Here is a 13,261-nt window from a genome sequence, read left to right on the forward strand (position 1 = left end):
CTCGGATGGGAAAACTAAGATGAGTCTTAATTTTCATCCTGAATCAAGTCACTGCAGTGATGACCCAGTATGAAAAGCTTAGAGCAGCGCTGGGGGCTTGTGTCTGGCTGGGACTGTGTATTCCTAACTGCAGAGCTTTGTTGAGATGCAAATAACCACCCCCCCCAACCCCACCCCAAAACCCTCCCAAAGAGTAGCGATTTTATATTTGATTTCCTTTTTTGTTTTGTTTTGTTTTGTTTTGTTTCCCCTCATAAACCCGAACAATGTAGGTGTCTAGTCATATACAGGTCTTAGCAAGAAAGAAAGTTCGAGAAATTCAAGCCGCCATTAAGGTACGTCTGGCTTGCCCACTTGTAGGGGGCTTTTCATCTCCATGGTTACAGGCTTTTCCTTTGTTTTCCTCCCTTCCCCTACCCTGCAGGTGTCTAGTCACATTCAGGTTCTTGCCAGAAGGAAATCTCGTGATTTTCATTCCAAGCTAAAGGTATGCGCTTTTCTGCTTTTTGGCTTGTGGTTGCTATGCATCTCACTTCCTGTTTTCCATGGTGACTGGTGAATGCCTGGTGCTGGGATTCTCGTAACCTAGTTTCCTTGCATGTGAGAGCTGTTTACATTTCTTTGTGTTTAATCTCTCTGTTTCTGTACTAGCCTCACATTAAACTCAGTGTGTGCGAGCGCGTGCGTGTGTTTGCGCGCGCGCGCGCGTGTGTGTGTGTGTGTGTGTGTGTGTGTGTTCCTAATAACAATGCAAATGCAGCAGAGAGCTCTTCTTGATAACTTTTCAGCACAGAAACGTGATTTTTTTTTTTTTTAACCTTCAGATGCCCACCAAGCAGCCCTGGGCTAGAAAAACTTAAAAAAAGAAAAGTCCAGAGATGCAAAATTGAGTAGAAATTCTTTAGAATCATTTCCAAAGTGGTCATGAAATTACCTTTTTAAAAAATTTAGAAATTATTTTAACTCATGCTTTTGATGTATTTTTAAGAAGACTTATAAAAAATACGTCTTTTTCATGCATGTCTCTTCCTGCAGAGTATTTTCAGCGAGATTTCTTCCACATTGCTTACTACTGTTTTTTAAGTGAACGGCACTCTTATTAAGAGAGAAATCTGAGGAGTGGCCTTTAAAAAAAAGATAGATCTTAGAGATGGAAAAGCTCTTGATCAAACCCATTTGCAGTTTCATTTGTACTTGAGTTCACTTACATGTTTTTTTTTTACTTGTACCTCATTTTTCAGTCTCAAAATATATAGGAAAAATGGGGGCATTGATAATTTTTTATATACAGCTTATTTCTTTTTCCCTTTATAAAATTTACAATAAAACATACCTGACTTTTATTTTTCTATAGTGCCCTATTTTAGAAATGCGAAGGGATTATAGTTTGCAAGGAGGAGCCTTCGTTTATAATAAAAATTGATTTTGGCCCATATTGATAACTTTCCCATGTGCCTTTTTTGGTTCTGTTCTGATATTTTTCTATACAGTAATTAAATTTGTGGTTTTGTTCTGAACTAAAAAACAGTACAGTTTCACAACACTTGAGTGGTGAACACTGGGACTCTTCCCAAAGTCCTTCTACTTTTTTTTATGCAAACAAGGCTGGCTGTGGAACAGGACAAGTGATTAGGAAGGAGCATTTGGTGTGCCCTCTGCAGTGGGCAGCATGCTGGCTCGCTCGCACGTGTGGCTGATGGTGGCTGGCTTTTAGCTGCACTGGCTGAGCAGTTGGAAGACTAAGATAACTTTATAGATCCTGCTTTTTAACCAAAGGTGCAATACTCTCTATATGGATGTAACTACCCCAGTTTTTGCTCAAGTTCTGACTCTGTTTCTAGTTTCTCTGAGCTAATGAATTAATGATGTACAAAGAAGTTTACAGATAACAATGTTGTTTCCATCTGTGATGATATGAATTGCTGTATTTCTGCACCGTCTGTGTGGTTCCTGTGGACTTACTAGGCACACAGCCCTAGACTGAAAGCCCTATAGGTGATGAATAAAGCTCTTCTGTTCAGAAGGGATTCCCATGGGATATAGGAAGCAGTCTTTTTCTCACTTGGTGAATTTTAGAGTTTTCTTCCATAGAAACAGTTTTTCTGTTGCTTTATACATGTACATATGTAAAAATACACAGCTGTATTGATGTTTGTTTCTAAAAAAAATTAACAATAATAAAAAAGAAACATTCCCTTGACTTTCAGCTCTGGGCCACTCTCTTTTGGGGCAGGCACAAGGAAGAGACAGAAACAGAAGCAGTAGGATAGCAACTGGCTCAGCATTTAAGCTCCAAGAACCACCTCCGTCTTCTTGTAGTTTCTTCCCTTCTTTCCTACCATATTGTTCTTGGAAAAATGGAGTCCTTTGTTTTTCCATCTGCTAACACCAACTGAGTGTTCCAGGCATGGTGCTCACTGTGATGGGCAGTTAACAGCCAATCTCCTATTCAGGGAGCTGGCCGTGTAAATGGGAATGTAAACTAGAGGAGCACTTTGGGTAAGTGTTAGCAGGAACAGCCGAAATGAAATGTGGGGTGCAGGGATGAGCTTCCTGGGGAGTGTACTGTTACTTTTGGGAATTGAAACAGGAAAGACAGCCTAATGCGTGCTCCCTCATTTAAGCTCACTACAGTATTCTGTTTTTGGGGCATGATATTGAGGAAACGGGGGCTGAGAGAGTATAATTGACTAGTCACAAAGCCTTCCTAGTAAGTGGTGAAGCCAGGATTTGAACTCAGATCTTTTTGCACCCTAAACGAATTTTTTTTTTAGGTAAAATTTTATCTAGTGGAGGTGGGCAAATGTTTTCAAGCAGAGGGCTTCACGCCAGCACACTGTACCTAACCTGTCATCCCTCACAGTCTTTGGGGCTGGGCATTCAGCCTTTGCTACCAGCCCTTCACTTGGCATCCACATTTTAACTTTGAGCCCTTGGTCAAAATGTGGACTTAATTTGGGTTGGTGCTGTGAGGGTCATCAGTAACTGGGGGGATGATATGGTCCTGGAGACAGAACTGCTTGTCACTACTCTGAGGGCATTAGGACAGTCACAGAGAGGGAGGCTGGCTGTCACCTGCTTGCAGGAGTTGGTGCTGCTTTCATTCCCTCCATGAACATTTTATCTCAAAGACCACATACTTAGCCTTCCTAACCAGCCATTACCAGGATATGGGCTCAACTCTGTTGGTGTCCCAGCTCCATCCATACCCCCTTGTTCAGCTCTGGAGTCTAATAGCACATTTGTGAGGAGGCAGGGACAAGCATCTTTACCAAGGTCATCATGGGGTCAGGCTGATAGCCGTGGTCTTTTTGGCCTTACATGCTAGCTAATAAGATAAACTCGCTACAGAAAATTGAGGTCATCCCAAAAGACAACAAGGATAGTTTCTGGGTGGGTGGGGAGCAGGGGGTAGTGGCAGGAAGTATCCAAGCTTAAAATAGACACTGTGCTTTGCCTGGGAACATGTAGAAAGGCCTCCTGGAGCAGGTGGCTGGTGGCTGACCATCCCAGTAACTACCCTTGCAGGCACTGCCGTAGCCAGGCTGGTCACCACTTCTCCACAAACTCAGACATGGAAGGGGTAGACAAAGGTCTGTGCTTCTCATTTGAAGACCAAAGCCAGGCTTGCATTTGTCTGTCCCTCTGTGGAGTTGGAAAAGTGGCTTACCCACAATGGAGGCCACTGCCAGGTGTGTCTTCCTTGTGAACCTTGTTGCTCATAAGCTTCTCTTTACTCCAGGGAAGGATGTAGCAGAGTTCTTTGGGCTGGTGTTTTCTAGCCTTTTTAAAGTAGCAAAACTCATGTTTCTAATTGAAACTTTCTCTCTCAAATCCTTAGTAATGGCCTCTTGGGCTACTCCATTGAATCAGGTTTGAAAAACCACCTGTTATAGGCAGAAGGAAAAGGAGGTGTCTACCTCCTATGCTGTCCCTTCCAGCCTTTACAGACAGCTCCTGTGTCCCATTTAAAGTCCATGTTTTTAAGTTCTGTAGTTTCTAAGTTCTGCCATGTTCCTCGGAAGAAAACAGACTCCAGGAGAGAGTGGTCATTTTGATGTCACATTGATAGATAAGTCATCCTAGCTACAAAAGTTGCTCTTCTGGAAATCTGTTAGAATAAATTCTAAAGGTCAGCTTTATGCTTCTGCTAATTGGCAGTTGTTCTCAATGTGCTGTTTGTGTACTAGATCACCCCCAAAATGTGTAGACTTAAATTTTAGTAAAGAAAAAAATCATTCTAGTGAAAGTCTAAGATTTCTACATAGATTTGAACTTGAAAGGCGTAGGAATGATTACTGAATTCAGTCCAGTGGTTTTCATTGAGAACCCAAGTGTGTTCTAGGTCCTTTTGTAGATGTTGGGCAGTAGAATTGAATCCAGAGTTTGTGTTCTTGAGGAACGCTGAAATTTTCTGTTATTTTTTCCAGTGGGTATCCACAGCTAGGGGGCTCTGCAGTAGAAATTAAACAGGATAGTGCAGAGGCTGACCAAGTGAAAAGAGTGATTCATTCTGAGAGTGGGGAATTAAAGAAAGCTTCATGGAGAAGTGTCGTTAGAACTAAACATAGTTGAAGTCAGAGAATTTCCATAAAGTTGGGACTATCTGGGGGACGATGAAGAACATTGTGTAGTTGGGAGCATACGGAGGGAGGTAAGACTGGAGGAGCCTAAGGGAAGGGCCCTTGATCATCCCACTGAGGAGCAGGGATTCATCTGTGGGCCTCAGGGCGTACACAGGGCTCATACAAATTAACACTCTGAAAAGACCTCACCAGCCGGGTTTTGCAGGATAGCTAATAAGAGGGAGGCCAAGCCGGAGTCAGGGAGGCTAATTCCTGGACTGCTTTAAGAGTGGGGAAGAGAGTCGCAGGCCAGGACCAAGGGCCAACCCACACCCTCGGGGCTGCTCCGTGGCACTTAGCACTCATCCTTGGCTGGCTCCCCGCTTCAGTGCTCTCTGCCCGCTCTGTAGTCTTTTCTACTCTTTGTATTTAAAGAATAAATTATAAGTTCTGTCCTTATGAAGTCTGAAAAGTGCTCTCTGCCCGCTCTGTAGTCTTTTCTACACTTTGTATTTAAAGAATAAATTGTAAGTTCTGTCCTTATGAAGTCTGAAAAGTATTGTGTGCCAGAATTTTTCAGAAAGATTTTCAATAGCAGCATTTAAAAATTAACTTATTAAAAGTTGGGTTTTCTTAATAGTAATTAACTAGGAGTGCATCAAAATTAACTATGAAGTTTTTGTTGCAAAATCTTAAATATACAAAATTTAAACAGTACAGAGAATATCATATTAAACACTCATGTTTATACTATCTGGAATTGATCATTTTCATTATGTAAGTTTTTTTTTTTTAAATGAAAAATCAAGTGGCAAACATTATTCTGTACTTTTTCCTCTACCTACCCTCCTTCTTCAACTAAAATTAATCTTTCTTTCCTACCACCCACAGTGTCTTTCCTTGCCATTTATTTCCCTTAGAAAATCAAATGCAGTGAAAACTCTCTTCTCTTTTTGCTCCTAGATTTTTGCCCATTGTCCTTTTTTTTTTGAGACAGAATCTCACTCCATCGCCTGGGCTGGGTACAGTGACGCCATCTCGGCTCATTGCAACCTCCGCCTCCCAGGTTCAAGTGATTCTCCTGCCTCAGCTTCCCAAGTAGCTGAGATTACAGGCACCTGCCATGACACCCAGCTAATTTTTATATTTTTAGTAGAGACGGGGTTTCACCATGTTGGCCAGGCTGGTCTCGAACTCCTGACCTCAAGTGATCTGCCTGCCTCAGCTTCCCAAAGTGCTGGGATTACAGATGTGAGCCACTGTGCCCAGCCGATTTTTGCCCAATTGTCTACCATGAATTTGTGCAATAGCCATTGGCACCAACATGAGACTTTTCCTCTGGAATTTTTAGCAGCTTAAGTTAAGATAGACTCGGCCAACAATTTGATTACCTTGGATACAGACCATGACTGCAAAGGAGAGATACGAGGTCCAGGAAATATAGGGAATGGTTGAACTAGAAAGGGAGTAATGCGAGGAGACAGTGAACCAGGAGCAGAGAAGCTGGGATAGTAGAGACAAGGCGCCAGTAGATTGAAGCTGAGATTCAAGAGCTTGGTAAGATGGAGAACAGAAAGAAAAAAAAAAGGCATTTGTGGCCAGAGCATAGTAATTTTGGAAATTAAATTTATACATGCAGAGTTGTGGGGATTTTCTCTCCCCGGTCCCCCCCCCCCCCCCCCCCGCAGTGAGGTTGGGGCATTTTCAAAATGTCTAGGACAAGGCTGGGCACGGTGGCTCACACTTGTAATCCTAGCACTTTGGGAGGCCGAGATGGGCAGATTGCCTGAGCCCAGGAGTTAGAAACCAGCCTGGGCAACACAGTGAAACCCTGTCTCTACTAAAATACAAAAAATTAGACAGGTTATGGCAGTGTGCACCTGTAGTTATAGCTACTTAGGAGGCTGAGGCAGGAGGATTGCTTGAACCTGGGAGGTGGAGGTTGCAGTGAGCCGAGATTGCACTGCTGCACTCCAGCCTGGGTGACAGAGCGAAAGACTGTCTCCAAAAAAAAATATATATATATATATTTTATTTTATTTATTTTATATATATATATGTCTAGGACAGAAGCTAGGGTACTAACTACAGGCCTAGAAGAGAGCTTAGCTTTGAAGGAGTTGTTTCTTAGTGATGGGAGTGCTGTGTGTTTGCCTCCTACTCAGACAAAACCCTTTTGATCCACTGCTCTCAAGGGGGTAGGTTTTATAGATGACCCACAGCCCGTAGCTGGGCCTGAGTCTAATTCTAAAGTATAAGATGAATCCGTGCAGTTGCAGTGTGAAAGAGGCTTCTAGGCCTATGGAATATCCCTTTAAGGACCCGAGGATGCTGAGTTAGAGGTCTCCCTTGGACCTTGCGTCACCAGCTGCAGAGACAGCAAGGTAACCAACACCAGCTTTACCTGTTGTCTTCCATCTCGCCCTTTCCCTTAGTTTAGCCCCTACTGGCATCTCCAGTGGAGTAGTGAGAAGCAGCAGCATGTCTGAGGATTAGCTCACAGCCTTAGAAATTATTCTCTACTTCGAATTGTTTCACTCACCATTAATTCATCAAAAAGTCATTAACTGTTCTTTTAAGCTCTAGGAATTTATTATCCTAGCATGTAGAAAGAATGCAGAAGCGTTCTCTATGTGTTAAGCAGTCTTTTTCCTACTCAGAGTTTCTTTATAGAGTTCCATGCCTGAGTCTCTTTCTCTGTATGTTCAGTCGCCCTAGGAAGTTGTTCAGACCCCGCTCAGAGTCCTTCTTTCCCCATTAGCAGCAAAAAGGCAATCCTTTCTTGCTGTTTTCAGAAGCTGTGGCAGCCACAGCCAAGGTCTGGGAAGCACCACCACACTGTGGGCCATCTCCATCTTCCCATGAAGATGGACCACCTCTGGTTCACTTCTCGAGTGTGTTTGGGTGAGTGTATGACTCGGGACAAAACTAAGAGGAAAGGAAGTCTTCGCCATGCCCTCCCCTCAGCAGGAATACATCTTATGCGGTAGATGTATTCATGCCAGGCTCTGGATGTGTACTGAAGAAAAACCTGTACTTGCTGACATTGCATCATCCCAGTAGAGCAGAAAAAGACCTGAGCCCCTCTGATTATGTCCAGTCGCTGGTGACTAATTTATGAGCTACATGTGCTCCCCCGGGGCCGTTTTCTTGTTCTCGCCCTGGTGGCCTTTGTGATTTGATTTCTGAACAGGCCATTCTTTCCAATCTGCTGTTCCTTCCAATAAGCACAGAGCTTAAAGTTCAAATTGTTGATTTAATTCTTTTGAGTTCAAGAACTTCACTGGGGCATTGCTAAAGTCCACACTGCTGAATCATGTTTGTATCATCACTGATTCCATCCAGGAATGGGCCTGTCCACAGGGAAAGCAGACATGCTTCGCTTCACTCTGTGGTGCCGGTAAAGCCCCCTGAGCCACTCTGCTCCTTCAGGACGTGGCTGTTAGCAGTACAGGAGGCAAGGAAAGCCTGAGGAACAACCTCCTTTGTCTGCGTCCGCACCAAGACACTTGGCCTTGTCACAGGATTTGGGAAATGATACAATCTTTCCTGGCATTTCCCAGTCTTCAGGGGGAGTTCTTTAGCATTTATGACATGTACCCTTTCTCCTCAAAGATATTTTTATTACCTTGTTTTTAATTTAACTGAACAAAAACTAAGATTGGAGACAATTTCTCAGGCTTCAGTTAGAACCACTTACCAACAGTGTGGTGATGGAGAAATTAACGATGGGAGCCAGAGCACTGAATATGTAGATAAAGATAATTCTGTGTGAACTGAGCCAGGTTTGGATTTTCTTTTTAAGGGCAACAGAAACAGCCTCATTCTACATTTTTATCTCTTCATAGAGAAAACCCATTGTTAATTGGCCTCCAACTTAGATAATGCCCTAGAGTGACATCAATCCGAAAGATTATCTAGTGAGGACTAGGGCTCCTGAGCATTTCAGGTCCCGAGCAGGATCCAGCCTGGAAAGCCAGTCCGTCACCTGGGCCCTGTAGACTGCAGGCTCACCCAGGGCCAAGGCTGCAAGCACCATGCTAAGTACTTGAAGCAGTCCTGAGTGGAAGTGTTTTTATCTTCGATTTATAAATTAGGACGCAGAGGCTTGGAATAGTTAACTGACTTGCTTAGAGTCACAAGTCTGAAGTTAATCCAGGGATATCTGATGCCAAAAGCCAAGCTCTTCGCAGGATGTCCTGCTGCCTTCCCAGAGAGTACTAGTCCAGGATGAGGTTCATTTTCCTGACTTGGGATGCTTTGTATTGTCTCCCTCCACTGAGCCCTCTTCATTGTGTCTGTATGTTTGAAGGAAACAGAAGATAAACAATGGGAGCAAGGACTCACTCTGGGACTTAAACTTGAGCCTGGAGCCAGTTTGGGGTCCTCTGGCTCCTTGCTGTCACCTCCTAGAGAAAAGTGGGCTAAGGTCAGAAGGGTGCCTTCTCCCAGACACCTGGATCTGGCATGAAGCTGTCCTAAATCCCAGCCTTCCTGGGAGAGAGTCATGAGGCACACCTATGAGTTTGCTCATCTATAATTCTCATCTACAATCCTTTATGATGTGAAGCCCCACATCAGAGTTAAAGGAAATGCTGTTGACAATTATAAAATACCAAATATAGCTGAATATATTTAAAAATGAACAATAGTAAAAGCCTTGAACATTTTTCCTTGGATGTGAATGGAGTCTTTGGCATTTGGAAATACAATAAGATGAATTAATTGCTACTTATTAGACAGTAAGTCAGGAGAAGTGTGAATGTGCCTTCTGTCCTCTGCATTAGCTGTTACCTGACCGAAATAGCCTCCTTTTGTATTTAGTCCTGCCTTTTCTAATGATAAGCAAATTAGAGATCATAGCTAGAAAAAAAAATAAAGTGCCCTCCATCCTTTCTCCAAAACCATAATACAGTTCTGTGATGTTTATCTGCTCAAGGGGTATGGCTAGTAATTGCAGAGGTCATGTGAATCCACATAGTACAAGATTAGAAATAACATCTGCAAAATTACTTATTAGGAAAGTATTTTATGTTTTGTCTTTTTCTGAAAAAGTGATTTTGTAAGCAAATTGCTGTCTTTCCTCCCTTGCACTATGTTATGTTGCTGGTTAAAGCACATTTGGAGAAAAAACATTTAATAACTGTCAAGAGTTTTTGAATCCATGGTCGTTTTTTGACTTTACTATTTTTTCTAATGTAGTTGATGGACTTCTATATGAATAAATTAGATTGGAATCCTATCTTTAAATTCTGAAATTATGGCCCATGAATAAACTGTTTGGAAGGTATTGATTATGCTGTTCATTAAAATTCCATATATGGCAGCTATCATATATTGTATATGCAAGCATGTAACCTTTTTATTTTATCTTTAAAATTTGTTCATGGTAATGCCTATAGAGTATGAGATAATTGATTCTGCAGAATAATCAAAAACTGGGAAGCAGAAGGAAGAGAAGGGAACAAGACTCCTCTGATATCCAGAATGATCCATGAGATGTCCTCGAGTTTTAAGAGTACAGCACTCCAGCCATGTGCATTTATGATACTGCTTGCCCTCCTGTCATGTATATTACATGTAGATATTTTCCAAACATTGTGTCCATTTCAACCATAAAAAGGAGGCAGTCAGCAGAACAGAGAGCTATAGCAGCAGTAACCTTGCTCTGCTTCATGAAATATGAAAGCCTGTTTTTACTTAGGAACAATAACAATTTGTAAGGCTTCAGGCTGATGAGTTTATGCATGACACAGCCTGCTGGACCATGTAGCAGAGGCAGCACGACCATTGAGTATGGTGTGCTGGAAATTGGATAATGACAAAAGTAGGGTAGATGATGAGACAGGCATCCCGAGTCTCAGGTCAGTTGGACCATTTGTTCTTAGAACCCATCGTCTTCCCCATACAAAGTCCATAGACCCATGGTTCCTGCTCCATGCGTGTTTTCTGCATTGCAGGTCATGGGCTTGGATTGGGGTTCAGTTGGAAAAGGGAGATTTTCTTTCTCCACTCCCCAGATATTTGGCTTTTTATGGCCTCATTCTTTGTAATCTTAGGGATAGAGGGACAGAAAATCAGTAATAAGGAGTCAGTGTGAACTTGTCCAAACTTTTCTAGGATGCAATTTTCTTATTCTTGCTCATATGCATGTGTGTGCTCTCTCTCCCCGCCCACCCGCCTGCCCCGTCTCTGTCTCTCAGAATATTTCCTGTAACCTAAGACTTCATAGAGCATAATTCATTATTAACCTAACAGTTTTCCAGGATCAAACAATGTGCTCATCCTTTGTAAATATCATCCACATCTCAGAAATGTTGGTGTGAAAACATCTTAAAATTAGTGTGGTGTACAAATGTAGCATGTTTTTGAATTTGCCCAGCTTCACTTGTTTGGATAGGTTAGCCTCCTCGTCTTTAGAGCGGGGATGAGTAGTGAGGATAGAGTCGAATGCTTCAAAGTCTGGGATATTAGACTAGAGTGACACAGAGGAGCAATTCGCTCAAGTCTGACACTTAGAGTTATTTTTTCAAAGCCAGGCAGGTATCTTTGGGCTGAAAATGACAATTTAGAGATCCTTCCATTGAAATCTCTTAGCTTGGCATCCTTTTGAATTCCCATTTCAGGATAAGTGGGTCTCTAGTCAGACCCTTGGTTCTGATTTCAAGATATCCTGGTGGTGCTTACTATTTCCAGGGTCACATTAGATTTTAAACAAAACATTTTAATCCTTTTAATTTTCAATATATATTGTAGATAAAGGGGAGATGTTATAAAAATTAAATGAGTAGTCAGAGTAGATCAGCCACAAAAGGTAGGAAATCACTGGTATGGGCATTTTAGTCCATTTGCAGAAAATTGCCTATTCTCAAATAGGTAGGTCAAGTGCAGAAAGAACCTCTACTTGAGATAAAATTTCCTTTCCACACTTAGCTTTCTATTAGGACAGCAGCCAAGAGCTGCCCAAATTTTAACATCCTGCCATCTTCTCACTAGTAGTTTCCTTGACTATATGCATTAAAAAGTATTTGTTTATAATGGAATTTACCCTCATAGCTACAAGTACCTTTAAACCTGGAAGGACATTACACATAAATGTGCAACTTTTAATTTTGTAAATAAAGAACTTAGAAGTCGTTAAATGACTTGATCCACATAATGCAGCTCATTAATGTCAGGCAGGGACAGGTTTGGAGCCAGGTCTCCAGACACCCCAGTGGGTACACCTTTTAGAGTCTTGGAGCAAGTTGATGCGATAAAAGCAATTGATTTGTTCTCCTGCTCTTGAACTCCTGTTTTCATTTAGGTACCTGGTAGAATGCTGGGTAATGAGAGAGTCAAACCTTACTTTGTTTAACAGAAGAAACAGATCACGTTCTGAAACTGTGTGACAAACAGCAAAGATAGGTGCTTTTCTCCTTTTCCACACTGAGTTCCCTGTTTCAAAAAAGAATATCAAACTTGGATGAAGATTTCAAATGATTTTGAATAACCTGGCAGATGTTAAGCAGCTCAGTAAAGCGGGATGTGGAGATGCAGGGAACTCATTTCCATTTGGACCTGGACTTAGAATTCCTGAGCTGCCCCACCCAAGTGTGCACAAACAGATTCTGTATTTGGGCAAGCAGAACTGCCTTTGTCTGCAGCACTTTCAAACACGTGGAACTCTTCGGGTCTGTGAGATGCTCCACGATGTTCTGGAATGGAGCCAAGCCCTCAAGCTCTTTTGTAGTTATGGGTCAGACGTGTCAGGCAGGCAAGACGTCTGTGCTGCCATTTTCCAATCCCCCTAGCCTGGGCCCCAGAGAAGTTGTAAGGCTTATTCTGTGCTGAGGAAGGCACCTGTGGTCATACCTGTGCCATTACCTCAGTTTCAGAAATCCGCCTTGAGAGCATTTATAACCCCCTCATTAGGGATTGAGTGGCGTGGGGGCTGGAGTCCAAAGTGACTGGTCAAAGAGAAACCAATGGATTTGTATTGATGTCAGGGTGGTGGCGATGGGGAATGGAGTAGGTGTGACTAGGGCTATGGTTTCTGTTCACGGGCTACCCTCTGAGGGAGTGGACCAGCGTGGAGCAGGTGAAGCCACAGAATAGCCAACAGTAGATCGCCTGACACTGAAGTCTGCATGTGTGGGCCCAGTTTGTCAGTTTATCATAAAATCCCGTCCACTTCAAGATTTGCCCTTTTCTTGGCATCCTCAGTATCTGAAATGTTTCAAATCTTAAAAGGTGAGCTGAGGAAGCTAGCTTTAGGTTAGAACATTTGACAGATTAGCAAATGGAGCCCCAAGTCGAAGAATGCCATTTGATGAGAAGGAGATAACATCAGCGAAAGGATCATTCTGAGTCACTTTGGCCATTCTATTGAGACCCAAGAATCCTGTCAGCTTGCAGGGCCCTTGGAGTGTCACTCGGCCATGGGAGGTGTCATTACAGATGTTCATAATGACCTTGTGCATCCATGAAAAGCTGTTATTTGAGGCTCCTTAGTTTTTCAGTCACAGCCAGAGTAATATATAAGACATAAAAAATTAATGTGGCTGGGCACAGTGGCTCACGTCTGTAATCCCAGCACTTTGGGAGGCCAAGGCGGGTGGATCATCTGAGGTGGAGAGTTCACGACCAGCCTGACCAACATGGTGAAACCCCGTCTCTACTAAAAAGACAAATAGAAAAATTAGCCGGGCGTGGTG

The 13,261-nt window shown here is 42.6% G+C and overlaps 1 protein-coding gene across 16 annotated transcripts in view; it reads left to right on the forward strand.

Annotated features, from left to right (window-relative positions):
• TEAD1 (TEA domain transcription factor 1) overlaps positions 1-13,261 on the forward strand; it is a 271,440-nt gene that overhangs the window by 191,201 nt on the left and 66,978 nt on the right. For 7 of the 16 annotated variants that reach the window (XM_009186557.4, XM_003910207.5, XM_017948598.2 and 4 more), the window contains 2 exons: positions 273-335; positions 425-487. In XM_009186557.4, the coding sequence (XP_009184821.1) occupies positions 273-335; positions 425-487 (126 nt within the window). The remainder of the gene's footprint in view (positions 1-272; positions 336-424; positions 488-13,261) is intronic. The other 9 variants (XM_009186558.4, XM_009186559.4, XM_009186556.4 and 6 more) reach the window with 2 other exon arrangements.

The sequence above is a fragment of the Papio anubis genome, chromosome 12 (assembly GCF_008728515.1).
Source record: "Papio anubis isolate 15944 chromosome 12, Panubis1.0, whole genome shotgun sequence".
NCBI lineage: Eukaryota > Metazoa > Chordata > Mammalia > Primates > Cercopithecidae > Papio > Papio anubis.